At 29.5% G+C, this 18,030-nt stretch overlaps 2 protein-coding genes across 2 annotated transcripts; one reads left to right on the top strand and one right to left on the bottom strand.

The window, feature by feature from the left end:
- Window positions 1–5,823: 5,823 nt before the first annotated feature.
- Window positions 5,824–8,780, bottom strand: LOC111035810. The gene is made up of 13 exons (XM_022317594.1): window positions 8,723–8,780; window positions 8,577–8,641; window positions 8,326–8,476; window positions 8,179–8,235; window positions 8,043–8,105; window positions 7,866–7,931; window positions 7,699–7,761; window positions 7,570–7,632; window positions 7,384–7,479; window positions 6,917–7,134; window positions 6,678–6,837; window positions 6,462–6,558; window positions 5,824–5,917 (listed from the first exon to the last, which is right to left on the bottom strand). The coding sequence occupies exons 1-13, from the start codon at window positions 8,778–8,780 to the stop codon at window positions 5,866–5,868; spliced, it is 1,209 nt and encodes a 402-aa protein (XP_022173286.1). The 3' UTR covers window positions 5,824–5,865.
- Window positions 8,781–16,301: 7,521 nt separating this feature from the next.
- On the top strand, window positions 16,302–17,852 carry LOC111035801. Its single transcript, XM_022317584.1, has one exon. The coding sequence runs from the start codon at window positions 16,302–16,304 to the stop codon at window positions 17,850–17,852; it is 1,551 nt and encodes a 516-aa protein (XP_022173276.1).
- The last annotated feature ends 178 nt before the right edge of the window (window positions 17,853–18,030 follow it).

Raw genomic sequence — 18,030 nt, 5'->3', positions numbered from 1 at the left:
AATCTGTTGAATGAAAATGTCATTAATAATTATATAAAATATTATTCCCAACAAACACAAACAAGTTGGTGTGTGCTTAAATCACTTGAAGAATCAATATTTTTAATACAGTTTCTTCCAGATTATATCTGGATAAAATAAAATAACTAATATCAAATAAAATAGTTTAAAAATGCATAACTATTATTTTCTTATGATAGGTAATAACAATGTTACTTATTTAATTATTTCTATAAAAACTTTTTAAAGATTATGACCAGCCACATTTTTTAATAAAAAAAATAATTAATAACAATTAAATAAATGGTGTTGTTAAGTAAATTATAAATTAAGAATCAATAGATAAGTTTATCATTATCATTTCAAGTTTTACAATCTCAAACAGGTACACTTAGCAATTTTTCTTTCAAATAAGGTAAGAAACCTGGGTTCCTAAATCATAATTAACTTAATAATAAATTGCATTAAATACTAAATAGAACCAAAAATAATATTATTAACTATGAGATTTGGCATTTGGAACATTTAGCCTAACATTTTCACCTAAATTTCGTTTTCTTTTAAATTTTTTCTGCTTGTCACTTTTTAATGGACGTCCAACTGGTAATCGTTTACTACCTCGTGTTATTCCAGGTTTCCTACGACTTATAGTGGTTGGTTGAACACGAATAGTGGCACGAGTACGGTGCCTCAATGATATATTGTTTCCTGCAGTACTTAAGAATGACTCCCAGGTTCTACTAGACTTTACTTTTTTTAGCCTATCAATGCATTTTTGTAGAACAGCAGAAGATGTTTCACGGTTATATTTTTTAAAATTATCAGTCATTAAACTAATAATTTGGTTTTCATATTCATCAATCTTTTCATTGTGTGTGACATTGGCAAGATGAATATCATTAATATTTACTGGTTCATTGGAACTTTGAATCGTTGGCAATTCTTCATTAATATCTTGATTTAGCGGTTGATTGTTACTTAATTCAGGAATCAATGGCATATAAAATGATTTAGGTCCAACATTTTGGCCGAAAGCTAATTTAGCAAGAGAATAACGAGCATCAACACTTATTGGAGGTAAATTTGGCATTGCTTGTCCAAAATGGTGATACACAGATGCTTGGTGTTTACAAAAACCACCCATTTTACCTTTAGGACACGTACAAAATCCAACAGACCCATCAACCTCATAATATAAATTATGATTTTCTGATTTAATTTTGAATATGTTATCAGATAATTCTTCAATATCTTCTTTATGGATATGGGATGCTTTGTTTAGTTCATCCTCATACAAATACCTTGCTGTATCATTTCTGCCATTTACAAAATTTCTCAAACGTTTTTGATAATATTCTTCCATGCTTGTACAAACAAAATCAACTAATGCTACAACATTATATGCCTTATTTCGAGACAGTACAATATCTTTAAATAACCTTCCGTTGACTTCACTAAAATTGTTTGTGTGGTGTCCATGAGTAGAAGCGTTACGGAATGCCATGCACCATATTTCTTTTCTATCCCAATATTTTGAAACATACTGTATCCATTTGGGATATTTTAATGGTATATTATTACCATTTATAACATATGATGAAGTAGAAGTCAACCCAATTGCACTATTAAATGAATCCATGGCTAACTCATGTGTTGATGCTTCTGAAATGGCACGAAATAACAAATACAATGTTTTTCTATCATCTTTATGTATCTGGTGGTTCATTTCCCATAACCATCTCCAGACAGATTGTAAAACATGAAATCGACATAATAATAATTTGGAATCAGGGAATACAGACTTCAGTGCTTGCCTTTCTGCATCACTATCATCAGTTATAAATTGTAATGGAAAACCTTGGTTTCCAAAACCATTAGAAATAGAAGTCTTAATAAGATTAAATGCTGCTGCATAATCGGCAATTGACTGGTTTTTTGTTATCATAATGGCTAAAGGAACCGCACCTATACCACACGCAGTTAACATAAACGTCACTGAATGACCTTGGGCATCACATGAAGATGTACTATCAACAAAAGCTATATCCTTCGAAAAAGGTAATTCATGAGCCCTTTGCATTATAGGAGTTATAATAACCACAGCAAAGGGATTTTCCGCATTCTTCACAATAATTCCTGCTTTTTTATAATCATTGGATTTATCTTTGAGTTTCTAAAAAAAATTAAAACAATTTAAGTATCATATAAGAACCAAAACATTATTTTTATTTATGTTGCAACTGTTTTTTACACAACTATATTATACATTATAAATGTAAATATTTAATATTATACATAAATTATAATATTATATGATCAGTGTTGTAAAAATTATTTAAAATACTACTCAAACACCTAAACAAAAATGCAAAGATGGGAATTAACAAGTTAAAAAGTTAGGTTACTTTTAATTAAGTTACATAAAAAGTTACTTTTTGCTAGAATTAACTTTTGGCTTTGGCAAGTAAAAAAAAATAACTTTTAACTTTAAACTTAGCTTACATTTTTCTATATTAAATTAACTTAACGAGAAAAAAATAGTTAACTTCCCCAGCCTTGCAAAAATGTATTTAAAATACTAATCAATACTTACTTCCTTCAGACAGTATTTGGATACGGTCTGGATAAAATAAAATAAAATTCCTACTAGAAATAATTATACTATTAGTATTTAAAAAGTAATAAAATATTATTTAAAAGTATTCAATTTAATTTAATTTAATTTAAATCTTTTTAATATTAGAAATTATTTTAATATATAAAGAATGTGGCCATGTAATACACTTATTTTGCTCTTAAAGACAGATTTATAAATACTAATTAAAATACAAGATATTAATGGGAACAAACACAAAGGGACACTGTCTATATAGGTACCAATATAACAATATAATTCTAAATTTAAAACATTACCAAATGTCAAATTGTATTAAGTATTAAGTAACCTATGTTTATAGAAACTTTAGTATTCAACTATTAAATTTACTGTTTGATCTCATATTCATACATAACTTTAATTTTTATTGTTAGTAAATTAATTTACTTGTACAACACCAACTCCAGAGGCAGGTCCAAGATGAATTTGTTTCCATTGATCATACCAAAAACGTACAGTCCTATACTTGGGATTTATAGAAGCATTAGCCAATTCTTCACAGTTTGGCCCAAATTCTAATTCAATTTTTGATTCATGCATTGAAGAAGATTCAGCAATACCTGTAATTAATTGTTTAAATTAATTAACATATATTTTTTTATAATAAATATTATTACTTATATGATAACAATAGTTATTATAATTACCAAAACTTTGAAGGTAACTACTTTAATTTAAAAATATAGGTATTATGAATTATAATAAAATACACAAATACCTACTAAATTATACTTAGAATAACATTACTTCATGTAAGTTAAATACAACTTAACGCAATAGTTATTTTTTAGAGTACCTAATGATAAAATATTAAAATAATATAATTATAACTTTAAACTTACTTACCTAAACCATTATTAAAGTAGTCTTCAAATTGTTTTTTTACATTATCATCAGTTGTAGGTCTTAAGAAGGATAATGCTTCAGCAGTACCTATTGAATGGTTATGTTCATTATCAAATTTTATAATTGCTGGTAATCCATCCTAAAAGCAAAACAAAAAAAGAACTAAGCATTAGAAAAGTAACATATTATGACATATGTATAAATAATATATTGAGCGGTTAATTAATTTACCTTAACATGTGGATCTTTTTTTTTAGTATTTGAATTAGTCAACTTAATTTTAATATCGATCTTAGATTCACATCCACAGTTTTTTGATTTTCCTTTTCTGTTTAAGGCTTTATCTACTTTATTAGCACCACTATGATGACATACGTATATTTTCCTGTAAAGTTTTTTTTCTCAAAAATACATTGTTCTTAAAAATGTAGATAGGTATGTCATATTTGTAATAACTTATAAGTAAAAATTAATTAATTAATCTAATAATAGTATTAACTTTTTACATAAGTAATAATACATCTCTATTTAGTATAATAATAATAATGGCATTTATATGTATTACTCACTTACCGAATAACAAATCTATTCGATTTAAATGACTTAAGTACACACCAACTTGTTTGTGTTTGTTGGGAATAATATTTTATATAATTATTAATGTCATTTTCATTCAACAGATTAGCACGCAGTAAACTGGGATTAATTTGAACAACATTAAAAGTATCCATATTAAAAGTATCTACCACTTGTCATAAAATAAGAGTATCTAAATTTATATTAAATACCTAGCGAATTATGATTATTATACTAATGTAATCATAATTGGAACGAACACATTTATTATCAGACAACACATTGTTCTTTGCTAGTTGCAATATACTGTATTATTATGTATCTACAAAGTAAAAATAGATTAATAATAATAATTGTAAATTGTGAAGTGATAACTATCTNATTATTTATAAATTCTTATACTCATTTTCAAAATATGGACACATAAAAAAAAACGTTCATACAAATCTACATATTATTGTATAGCTTCTTGCATTTTTATTGCAAACTAGTAGGTAGTCCAATTAATTGGTACCTATCTAAAACTTAACAGTTAACACTTAAAAGTTATAATAATTTAACATGTTTAAGGATCTTAATATTAGACAGTTATACTGTTTCAAATTTAAAATATTATAATAAAATATAATTAATTAATCACAATGTTAGATTTGGTAAAATAATAAAAGTAAAATAGTAGTCTTCTCCTTTTTTAAAAGCTTACAAATTAAATTTAAAAAATAGTTAACAGTAGTATTTAAGTATTTCATTTTAACATTAACAGTCTTGTTATTCTTATGTTATTAAAATATACAAAATATTATACCTACATTAACTGAAATCACATTTTCTGTTTTCGTTCTTTGAAAGCAGATTAATTTGGCAGTGTGTCATAAAAAGGGTGTACATCCACTGCCAAAACTTTTTTCAACTTTTGTAAATCATTCCATTTAGTTTTTAATAAGTTTTAGTGGACCTTTCAGTAAAGACAGCCTTGTTTCTTGTTGTCCGCTGGGGTAACTCTATATTAGCCCACATAGCACATGTCTATTTAATGGATATTCATTGAATATAATATCTGGATATCCATAATATCTACTGGATATACATGGATATCTATTTGACATATTCTAGTTATCCAAATGGCCACTTTTTTCCAATGCTATGGATATCCATTAAAAATATTATACAATATCCATCATAGTACACTATTAGATATCTACACAGAACAAAATATCTACATTAGATATTTAATGGATATTACATTGTACCTATGACAATATCCATCAATTAGTGGTGTAGTCAGGGGGGTCAGCTGGTGTTTCACTCTCTCCACCTATTTAACATTTCCCCCCTAATAAATCTTATATTTTATTATATACGAAAACTGTAAAAACTTATAAGTTTAATTTATACTTAACTCCCCTTCATCTTAACATTCTGGCAACGCCACTTTTTCATCTGTTATCCATATTATTATACTCTCAATAATAAATAGTAAAACTAGTGAAACCTCTAAATACCGGACACCCCTGGACACTAACATTTTTTCTGCTATTTGGAGGTGTTTGCTTTTCAGAGGGCTAATCATATAAAGGAAATATATCGAAATCACTAAAAAAACATCTGCTATTGGGAGGTTTCACTTCGGTTGACTCACGAAAATAAATTTATACCTTAAAACTAAAATGTAAAGATACTTAAAGATAGTAATAAAAAGTAAAACAAATTTATTTAATGTATTTAAACATTTATTATATATTTTTTTAAGTATACACATGTGAGTAATCTATAGTGCTATCTATCTCTTATTCATCATCTTCTTTATTTTGGACGCTTCTTTTTTCTGCTGCCTTTAAGCTAAAAAAAATATATATATGATTTATGAAATAATAATAACAAGAGAGAAGTAAGTTAGTCACGGAGAGATCATTTTATTGGTAACCAAAAATAAATTTAAAAAAAATAAATTAATAATAAGATAGGTATATTAAAAAGAGCTGCTATTTAAAATAAGTTAATAGGCACTAAATAATATAAAACTATTATAACTACTTATTTTAACTTTTAATAATATACATGGTTAATATACTTATGAGTTGACTAACGTACATATATATTTTTTCTTTTTTTAATATACTAATAAATTGTAAGCTTAGGTTTTATAATTAAACATTTAAATTAAAGACAATGATAAATTCCTAACAAATATATTGTTTTGATTTATTACACTGACTTCACAAGAATTTTCTAAAATACTAGTTTTAAATTTATGAATAAATTATATATAAACACATTTTGTATAAGTATTTCCATGAAACAAATGAATATAGATTATCAATTCTTAATTTATTAATGTAACTAAATATCTTTTAGTTTAAATAGTATAAGGTTTCATTAATACCTGTTTAAGTTTCTTTGATAAGCATGTCGCAACCAATTTTTGATTGAATTTACGATGTCTATTTCAGTTGAGTTTTGGATTCTTTTCTGCACCACTTCTAAAAATAAAATAATTTTATTAATTAAAATGCCCAAAAATGAAGAACTGAAATTTCCAGTTTACTATTTTTTTAAATTTGTTAATAATCAATATGCATATAAGAAATAAATTATATACCTATTATTATTTTAGGAAGTAGCATGGTAGATAAAACTTTTTTTCCTTTTCCACCCATCCAACTGTAACACATAGCTAATTGATCAGAGTATATTTTTTTTAAAATATACTTGGTAGACTCATCTGTTTTTGAACCACCCATTTTGGACAGAGCTGTCAACTATAAGTAAAAAAAATATCATTAAAATAACAATTTTCAATTGAACCTAAATCATAAACTTCAAAAACTCAAATCATACCATGTTTGACTTATAAATTTCATCATTTTTTAGTTTTATTTCAACATTTTGTAAATCAAGTTCAAATTTAAGAGGAAAATCGTCTAATATATTCGTATCGTAAGTATCAATGTTTGTGTTTTGTGGCGAAGGATAATTCAACGATGAAACTTTTTCATTTAATTTTAATAAATGAAGTTTTATATGTGATAGTTGTCTTAATACTCGGTCTTGAAAATCTAAAACAAGTAATATGTGCAAAATGTATACTTGAATATAAAAATAATTCATGCATTGTATAGTCTAATAATTTAGTTAATTTAGCCCTATGAACAATAATATATATGCAATGTCTGCAATAAATTATATTATGTGAACATGTCAACAATTCATATACATAATATATATACACACTATATAGATGATTTGATGACTACAAATATGTGATGATGTATATTGTATAAGAACATATGCACATTAAATTTTACCATTATTAGAAAGGCGTCGTTCACGGTTTTTTCCTTTTTGGAATAGAGATATATCTGTTATGTCGTCATTGTAGCTTGAACTTGGATATGAATTTTCTAAAATATTTCATACATAAAGATTACATCAAGATTACACCATTTAATTGTTATATTTATTAAATTAAGCGTTATTAATTTTATGTTTACGTGAGTTAGTTGGATGGTCACTGTAAGATAGTTCATCATAACTTGGACTAGGATGGAAAAGTTCTAAAATATTAAATTAAAATAAATTATATAGTATCTATATTTTATTCTTATATATTATATCTTTACTTGAGTTAGCTTCACGGCCACATAAAGGTTCATCATAATTTGGACTTGATGAGCGTGAATGTTCTAAAATGGATATATAATATATATATATATATATATATATATAATGTTATAAACATTTAATTTAATACATTAATTAAATTATTTTATTATTATTGTATCTTTACTTGAGTTAATTGCAGAATGGCCACTGGAAGGTTCATCATCATAACTTGGACTAGGATGGAAAAGTTCTAAAATATTATATTAAAATAAATTATATATTATTTAGATCTTTTTCTCATATTATTGAACTATAAATATGTTATCTTTAAAGCATATATTATATTATAAGAGATCTTTACTTGAATCAGTTTGATAGTCACTTGAAGGTTTACTATTGTAGATTAAGCTTCGACTGACATTTTCTAAAATTATAATATTATGTTACCTAGATTTAATTCTTATATTATTAAATTATAAATGTTATAATATCTTTACTTGAGTTAGTTAGATGACCACTGGAAGGTTTGCCATAGATTGGACTTTGAAAACGTTCTAAGATATTGAATTTAAATTAAATTATTAAGAATTTATAATTAGTATAAAATTTATTTTTTTACTGGAAAGTTTCAAAGAAATATTTACCTTCATAGTCATATGATACTGGTTTATTTGATAATCTATTCTTTTTGTATAACCGTTCAGTTACAGGAGCTAACTTTTTTTGGTCTTTATCTGATGTATTGTTATTATCACTTGAAGGAGGTTTTGGTACAGCAGCCAGCAGGTAGTTTAACTAAAGTAACTTTAGATGAATTATCTTCATCAGTTGACGATGATGAAATTATTATTCTTTTTTTGTGCCTTAAATTTCTGCTAAGCTTGTCTTGTTCGGCATCTGTGGTTAAATCAGTATAAGTTTCTGCTTTTTTGAGTTTCTTGTATGCAACATCAAAATCATCTGTAAATTATTCGAGAGATTATTTGACATCTAATCAATGTAAAAATTATTAGTAGAAATTAAAAAAATTTCAACTATTACCAGAACTTGATAGTATTTGAGCTTCAAATACCGGCCAGTTTTCATCAGGGCTAGCCATTTTTTTAACTGCTTTTATGTATGCGGTGATCGTTTTAAATGTTCCTTGAGTTGGCCAATAACATTTTAATTTTGCGGATTTGTCAAAAAAAAACCAATTTCGAGGGACTATATGGATGCTGCCATCGTCAAATTCAACAACACTCCATATTTTGTTTTCTTCAGACATTGCAGTTTTATGTAGGACAAATTAAGTCTAATAAAAATTTAAAAGTATTTACAAAATTAGTATTTTTTTTGTGTGTGTATATTATATTACATGATACCTATATGTTTATGTGCAAATATTAAAAATTTAGAACAGTATTTACAATAATTTAATATAAAATATAACATAGTAGGATGCAAATATCAGAAAATTACATCTGCGAACAATCACCATGTAAAATTGGAAACATGGCTAACTTATCACTACCAGCATAAATAGGTAAAGCCAGACACTTGTATTTTATTTCCAATATTGGCCAACTTTGGAAGTTAGATTCTAAATCTTCAACAACCCAACAATCAATTATTGAAGAATTACATGGTGTTTTATAAATATCTGAATACTTAAAATATTTTTTCCCTAAAACTGTCTTACATTTAAGAACTTTATCAAATATAATATTGCTGATAACTATTATACTTTTATCGTGTAACATATAATAGTTATCAGGACTTATAATATGTATACAGAGATTCTTAATTTTCGCTTTTTTATATTGCTTATCGACATCAGAAGTTTCAATAACTGGACCTTCTAAATGTTTTTTTGTGTACTCATTTACTAATGAGGGGTTAAGAGTTTTGGTCATATTAATAGATTCCTCGAAGTACCAAGTACCTATGGAGTTGTTGAAGAGGTCTATCAGATTTCCGCAACTGTCGTTTGAGTAATCTAAGTTTATTTTCAAATGGAAAAGCGCTAAATTCATCCAAAGTCCCTAATAATTTGGCATCATTTACAATATGCAACAATCCGTGAACATTATGAGAAACAAATTCTTTTCCATATAAAATTATAAATGTATCAATGAAATGTTGTAACAGTTCTTGAGCATAATCAGAATATTTTTGCAGAAGACTCTTACTACACAAAATTCGCACAGCTACATGGAGTGTCATAATATGATCTATAACTTGTGGATGTAAAATATCTTTTAGAACAACTGGACAGGTATATAACAAGAACTGTCTTAATTCTGTGGCTTTCCATTTACCAATAAATTCAATATTTTGTGGTTTTCGAGCAAAGTCATTTGTAATAAAATGTTTTATAGATAATAATTTTGAAGTCAACAACGATATTTTAGCATGAGGTAAACGTACGAATCTACAATGTGGTTTGCCCTCTAGCCACAATTTAATGATTTTCTTAACAACACCGATGCATATTAAATGCATATAATCCAAACATATTCTAGTAATAGGTTGCTTAAAATTTGGAATATGCAGTAAAATTGATTGTCCCTGATGAAAGTCCTCATACTCATGTCGTATGAATGCCTCATCAGTCCTTAAAATATTATTTTTAGTTTCTGGGAAACATAGGCGACCTTTTAAAAACTCACCTTCTTGAGTACATTTGGTGCAACTAAAATAACCTGAGTGACCCTTTATTTTGACAAGAAATGATTTTGCCGGAGCATCACAAATAATGCTATGTATATACACTCTATACACTGTGTCATCAAATAAAAATCCATTGTTAACAATATCTATCATCTCATTCACAAAATCTTGAAAAAAAAACATTTGAATCTAAAAATTGGCCATAACTGACTGTTACTGCTATCAGATAATGGCAAGCCATCAGTTGATATTTTGAGCCCGATATTTGAATTATGGTAAGAAGAACATTTTATAATTTCTTTTTGCATTGCTTCTCTTAAGCCAACTTTTAAACCAAAATGACAATAATGCCCGGGTTCTACACTTTTAATTACAGAAGTTCTGGGAGTTTTTAATAATGTTCTGGAGTCTTTAGGAAGAAATTGACCACATACTTCATCCCTAAGTATCACTAGTAATCCATCTAAAGCATTTAATTTAATTTTATATTTTAGTGCCCAAGTTTTCAGTTTATCCTCAAAAGATTCAGATTCACAGTTGGAGTAATCTATATATTGTATGCAATTGTTATCATATTCTGAGAAAGATGAATCTGTAGATGTGAAATTTTGCAAATTATCATATATTAAATTATGAATATCATTTGAAGTACTATTATAGTCGGCATTTTCAGTAAAGCTGGTACTGATAGTGGTATTATCATTAATCATAATATTATTACTGCCTTTGGTGACGTATCCATTGAGAAAAAGGTTTTGATCACTATCAGGAACTACTGCAGATTCATAATGACTAGTAATTGGCAAATGTGTAGCCCGATCTTCATCTAAACTATTATCACTATCTTGCACAGCTGCATTAAAGTCAGTAGCTACCCTACGCCTAAATGTCCTTTGACTTATACAACTAATATCTTTTGTTTTTCGTTTTGACATTATGTGCACTTATCTATAAGGACAAAAATCTGTGACTGAATTTAATTAGGTATGATAATGTTTGTATATTACAGTGTTCTATCATTTTGTAGTAAAAAAATTGTATGATTCTGATGGTATAGTTTAATTAATCATATCTATAATATCGTACCAAATTTTGAGTTATTCCAGTCTTATTACCCAAGGGGATAAATTCAGATATATTTCTTATATTGGTAGTAGAACTTATTAATAATATTAAATTTATATATATATATATATATATATATATATATATATACCTAATATATTTTTAATGTAGGTAATTTATAAAAATTCAATAGGTACGCACCTTGGTACGCATATGCTCGAAATAACATTAATATTAATTTATATTAGGTATCTGCATGTATAGGTGGGTAAATAAATGGGAATTAAAAAATATACCTATTTTTAAATAAAAATATGTGATGAACAATAAGGCATGCAGTGCCGAGTTATTTTTCTAAAATAATAATATGAAGTATATATAAAAGTACTATATCTATACGATCTGCTCAGATCATCGACGTCGAGCTGACGATGAGCCTTCTATATAATATTAATAATATTATTATACTAGCAACCCGGGCCGTGATCGGTAGCGGAGGTAAAGGCTGTTATTATATATATTTATATTTAAGCTCTATAATATTATAGTTATTATATAATTAAGTTAAATAACATACCTATAGTGAATACACCTATTATTGTGACGTTACACGGATCACACTGTCGACCGCGGGTCCAATAATGCGTATAGATGATTGATCTGAAATTTTGAACGCTGTGACGGTCACGTGATGGTGGCTCGGACAGAACGGTACACAACTATTATATACGGAGTAGCACAGACTTAACGGACTTACGGTCACGTGGTGGCTCGGACAGAACGGTACACGACAATTATATACGGACTCGCGCAGACCTAACGGTTACGCGGTGTGGCTCGGATAGAACAGCACACGAAAATAAGTACGGGCTCGCGCAAAGGTCATGCGTTAAGACGGAAACGTACTGTCACTACTGTTTGTGCTATTATAAGCATTTATAATATAATATTAATATACTTAAAGAAAGCTCAAACTAGCACATCACGTGGTTTCGGGTGGCAAACACAGGAATAATAACGTGGATGAAGACGAGTGACAACCGGTGCGCAGTGCGCTAGAGCGGATCAGCGGAAGTTGCGTCTAGTCATTCTAGACGATTCTACTCAGACTTCAGACTGCACGGCGCGCGCTTAGCGGCCGTGATGCCAAACTCAAGAAATGGCTGTCCTCGTTCAAACAATACAACTTATAAGTTTAGTAATAATTATTAATTATGATGACGAAGTATATACTAGCTAGTATACGATTAAAGTGATATACAGTAATATTATACACTGCAATACTACGAGTACACAATAACACACCGTGCCCATGTATCAATAATAAGTTGTATGCTGTGCTCTTGTGTGTATGCTTGCGCAGGAAACGATGATATAACAACCGCATCTATATTATTACCGACTATACCGACGCCATTACCTATGCGTAAATCATTATGATATTGTGGATATTTAATAGATGACCAACATATCCATATTAAATTTAGTCCAGAAGTAATCTTGTATGGATATCTATATGATATCTATCCGAAGTAACTTGTGGACTAGACGTGATATGGATATGTCGGTCATCCATTAAATAACCACTGGACTACATGTGCTGTGTGGGATATTTATTATAATATTATGTGTGATAACTGATAACATAAAATTATGAAATTCGCGCGGAAACTCAAATGGGCCAATCAGAAGTCTCAATTAGTTTATAGGTGCCGAGACCGTCCACAGAATGCTAATATGCCGCCCGCCACTGCACGCCAACACCGGCACCGCCGCCGATCGCTTACGTGCGCGACATACATGTTATCAGTTATCACATGTTATCAAATAAATTGTTATCACAAATGTTATCTTTTGCCACCGTTATCATTTGTTATCATATATTTTACCATCGTCATTGTTATCACATATCTTATCAGTTATCACATGTTATCATATATTATCAATCATTTATTTTTTCAGTTATTAATCGCCCCGATCGCGTACGAGCGTGACTTATATTTTTGTTATCATATATTATCATACATTCAATCCGTTATCACATGCGCGGCATACATTTTTCATATATTTAAAAAAAATATAATATTCTGCGTTAGAACCTGGAGATACCCTAATTCTCAACTCCACTCGAACCCATTGAATAATATAGTATATATATTTAAATACTATCCCATAATCAAATAAATATTCTAACAACGTATTGTTCCTTCTTATATTTTTAGAAAATTAATATATACAAACATCCTTGACAAATAATAGGTATATTATCCGTATTCGAAAAAATATTCACACACTATCTTGCAAAAACCTTTCATATTGAAAGACACTTTCGACATTAAGAGACAATAGGAGAATATCCTTTTTCAATTATAGCTTAATGTACCCTACCGGTCGCCAGGAAGTCGCGGACTCATAATGTATATCCCTATTCAATTCATCGATAAACAATTAAGAACATACGTCGCCAGGATGCGGTTGTGCCCGGCCGGTCGACAGGATGTCGCACACCAACGATATTAAAATGCCTATTAGTGAATAACACACATTAATAACTTTTGTATATAAAATATCATATTCGCTCTTGGCACTGTTATGTGCGTAATCTCAAAGGCTCCAAATACCCGAAAGCTTTAGAGACAAATCAACAAGTACCAAATTTAACTATAGAATTATGTTTATTCAGCAGAAAATTTAGTAATACTACAATAGCGTGTGCGCGTGTGACGAGAAGTTGCTCAGGTCTCCGTGGCTATGATACATCTGCCCAGGCTGTCCTAAACCTAACCTAACCTTTGATTGTAGCGGTGCGTGCGGCTTGTGTGTGTGTGTTTTCGGTTGTTGTAGCCGATTCTTAGAATAGTGACTCGTGTCCATGATTTCTAGTCGTGCACCTGTCCAGTGATTTATTACACAGATAGGGGCAGATAGTACATATTCTATACTACATTGTTATAATATTTATGTCAATTATATATACGGGGTTTAACACCGTAATAACATTATGAAAGGTTAATATATTCTATATTACATTGTTATAATATTATATTATATTATATATGCGGAGATGCCAAGGCCCGCAACAGCACCATGATTTAGCCGACTCTTAGTAGCCGCTATATATATATATATATATAGCTTGCACCTGCATACTTAGAACTCTATGGTAGACTTTTCAATCAATCACATTCCGGCAAAATCCATTAATATTGAAAAATGTTCCCACCTATTATAGAGACTCTTGACCCAAGGAGTCGGTAGCCGTTTAGTCCGTCTACTGCCTTAAACTGGTGTACACGTATTTTTTCGCTCGCTCCGTCTTTAAAATAATTTTTTTCCAAGTTTTTATTTCACTGTTTATTTTTTTATTTTTTATTATTTTTCAAAAACTAAGTGTTTTACATAATTTAAAAATGTTTAAATGCGATCAGTGTCCATCGGTTTTCACACGTAAAGATAATTTGACTGTTCACAAAAAAAAGCATGTTGGAGTTCGTTTTCCGTGTACTGTTTGTGCGTTAACGTTCACTTTCAAAACCGGCTTGAACAAACACATGAAAAACATTCACGGTATGTTTATTTTATTTATCAAAAATTCAATTTGATATTTATTTTATAAGCTGTTGGTCGTGTTCTAACGCCTCGAGGTGAAATATAAATAGCTCCAGCTAAAGATATTAATGAGCCAAACGAGGATTTTAACGACGAGTACGACGAAATGTGCGTGCAAGTTTTGAAGAATGCTGAAAATGCCGGACTATGCTAAACGACAAGTAAGATTTTTTTATTTTTATTTATTTATTTATTTTTTGTTAAATTTAACTCAATATTTAATTTACCTTTTATTAATTATATAGGCAAGGTTCGCGTTCAGATACCTGATGAAATAGAAATAGCTCCCGGAATAAATTTCCCAGACATACCAGCTGGAGTTTCTAACCAAAAAGCTGTGTCTTCAACTGGACAAGTGTTTGATAAAGGACTTGATGGGGATGATATCTGTATGGCTGCGATGGATGAATTCGAAAAAAATATGGATACTACCCAAGCTTAGTTACTCTTAAATTTTTACATTTGTCACGAGTTAGACCTATAGGTTTTCTGAACTATACAATGATGTATATTGATCTAGGTATACCTTTAAAAATATATTTTTAATTTTAGGTTATTATACGCGACTAGGTAATAAACGAATACATACAGAAAATACTGAAACTGCAGTGAAATTAAAAAAAAGTTAGACTTCAAGCAGTATCAGATTTAGGATTCATGGAAATTCAATCAGCACGCAACCGTAAGGTTGTGTGGTATTATTATAAAAATATTAATAATGTACAGAACTATCAAGAATTTCTCCACTTTCTCGAGCCTGAGCTGAAAAAATTATTGAAAACACGCGTTCATGTTGGGCCGATAAAATTTAATTTAAAACTCGAGGCGACCTACAACCGTCCACATGTAGAAAATTCCTCGGAAAATCGTGCTTTCAAAACATTTGCTATTGAATTGTTTAGAGAGTCGGATATATCAACAATTCTTGGGAAATCTTTTACAAAATTATTGATGGAAGAGGAGACTTATACAAGTAGAGGGAGTGGGTTCACGTTACAAACTATAGACGGATTATTATTGGCAGTTTATAAATACACAAAAATGTGCGGTTCATCGTATATATCGTTGCCAGCATTTATAGACAGAAAACGAGCCACAATAAATCACCAAAACGTGGACCAACAGTGTTTTAAGTGGGCGATTCTTGCGAGGCATGTGACAGAGAAACCGGTATGTCGTGTTGGTAAAAACTATACACAATACGAAGGAAAATATAATTTTGAAGGTATCTCATACCCAACACAGCTATCTGATATAACTAAATTTGAAAAAAATAATCAAAACGAATCTGTTAATGTACGGACTGGACAAAAAATTACAACCACCACGAAAGTACCCGACGTATGAGGTATACCTATTACGCATTGCAGATACCGAGAAACCAAACCATTTTGACTTGCTGTTGGTGACGGATGATAGCGGGTCACATTATGAATACATATCAAATTTATCACGACTTATTAGCACACAAAAAAATAAGAATGAACATTTAGCATATTTTTGCAAGAGGTGTTTTGCATCATTCGATGAGCAAATTTTGAAACATAAGTTGAATGGACGTGCGGCGTTGGAACAACACAAAATGATTTGTGGAGCACACAAACCTATTTTACCAAAATTGCCTGCGCCCGGAACAATGTTAGAGTTTGAAGCTTGGAAAAAAACACAACGCCACCCTATAGTTATCTATGCAGATTTTGAAGCACTTATTGTAAAATGTGAAGAAAGCAAAGGCGAGAATACATTGGCTTTTCAAAAACATTCCCCAATGAGTTACGGTTTCGTTGTAAAAGCTAAAGACGACGTGCCAATTGAACTGCTTGAAACGTTTGGGATACCTACAACACCAGTTATTTTCCGTGGTAGTGAACATAATCAGGAGGTAGCGAAACATTTTGTATTAAGTATTGTTGAAATTGCTGAAAAAATAGACAAACTGCTCAAAACCAATACACCAATCATAATGACACCGGAACAGCGACGCACACATGAATTATGTAAAGCATGTAATTTATGTAAAAATAGGTTTTCTGTGGAAAACCATAAAGTAGCAGATCACTGCCACTTATCCGGACAATTCCGTCAAACATTATGTAATACTTGTAACCTCAAGCTTCAAACGCCTAATTTTGTACCATGCTTTTTACATAATTTATCCAATTACGATGCTCATTTCATCGTAACCGAGCTGGGATATGACACTAAGACAATTTCAGTCATTCCAAATACTGAAGAAAAATATATATCATTTTTAAAGCATGTAAGCAACATATTTTCAATAAGATTCATTGACACATTCAGATTTCTAGCTTCAAGCTTGTCGACTCTGGCCTCAAATGTAATTACTCCTGGTTTCGAAAAATTCAGAGAAATTTCTATAGTTTTTAAATCTGAAGATATGCCTTTTGTTACCCGTAAAGGGGTGTACCCGTATGAGTATACAGATGGGTGGAACAGGTTAGAAGAATCATGTTTACCGGAGAAAAAAGATTTCTACAGTACACTCACAGAGTCAAATATTGAAAACGAAGAGTATAAACATGCGACAGATGTATGGAACCACTTTAAATGCAAAACACTTGGAGATTATTCGGACTTGTATTTAAAGATTGATGTTTTATTACTGACAGACGTTTTTGAAAATTTTAGAGATCTGTGTTTAACTACATATCAACTGGACCCTGCATTTTACTATACAGCGCCAGGCTTCAGCTTTGATTGTATGTTAAAATACACATCAATGAAGCTTGAGCTACTCTCCGAGTATGATATGTTGTTAATGTTCGAGGAAGATAAATATTTCACGATTATTTTTACTATAGAATTTGATTACTTATTCTCATAGGAATCAGAGGTGGATTGACTCAAGCTAGTATGAGATACGCTAAGGCAAACCACGAAAAAACACCTGATTATAACGTAGATAAAGAAAAATCATGGCTGATATATCAAGATTGTAAGTATAAATATATATATATATTTTTTTTGGTATTATTAAAATTATATTTTAGGTAATAATCTCT

This window comes from Myzus persicae, unplaced genomic scaffold, assembly GCF_001856785.1.
Source record: "Myzus persicae strain clone G006 unplaced genomic scaffold, MPER_G0061.0, whole genome shotgun sequence".
NCBI classification, from domain to species: Eukaryota; Metazoa; Arthropoda; class Insecta; order Hemiptera; family Aphididae; genus Myzus; species Myzus persicae.
This window is presented reverse-complemented; position numbering and strand designations above follow the sequence as displayed.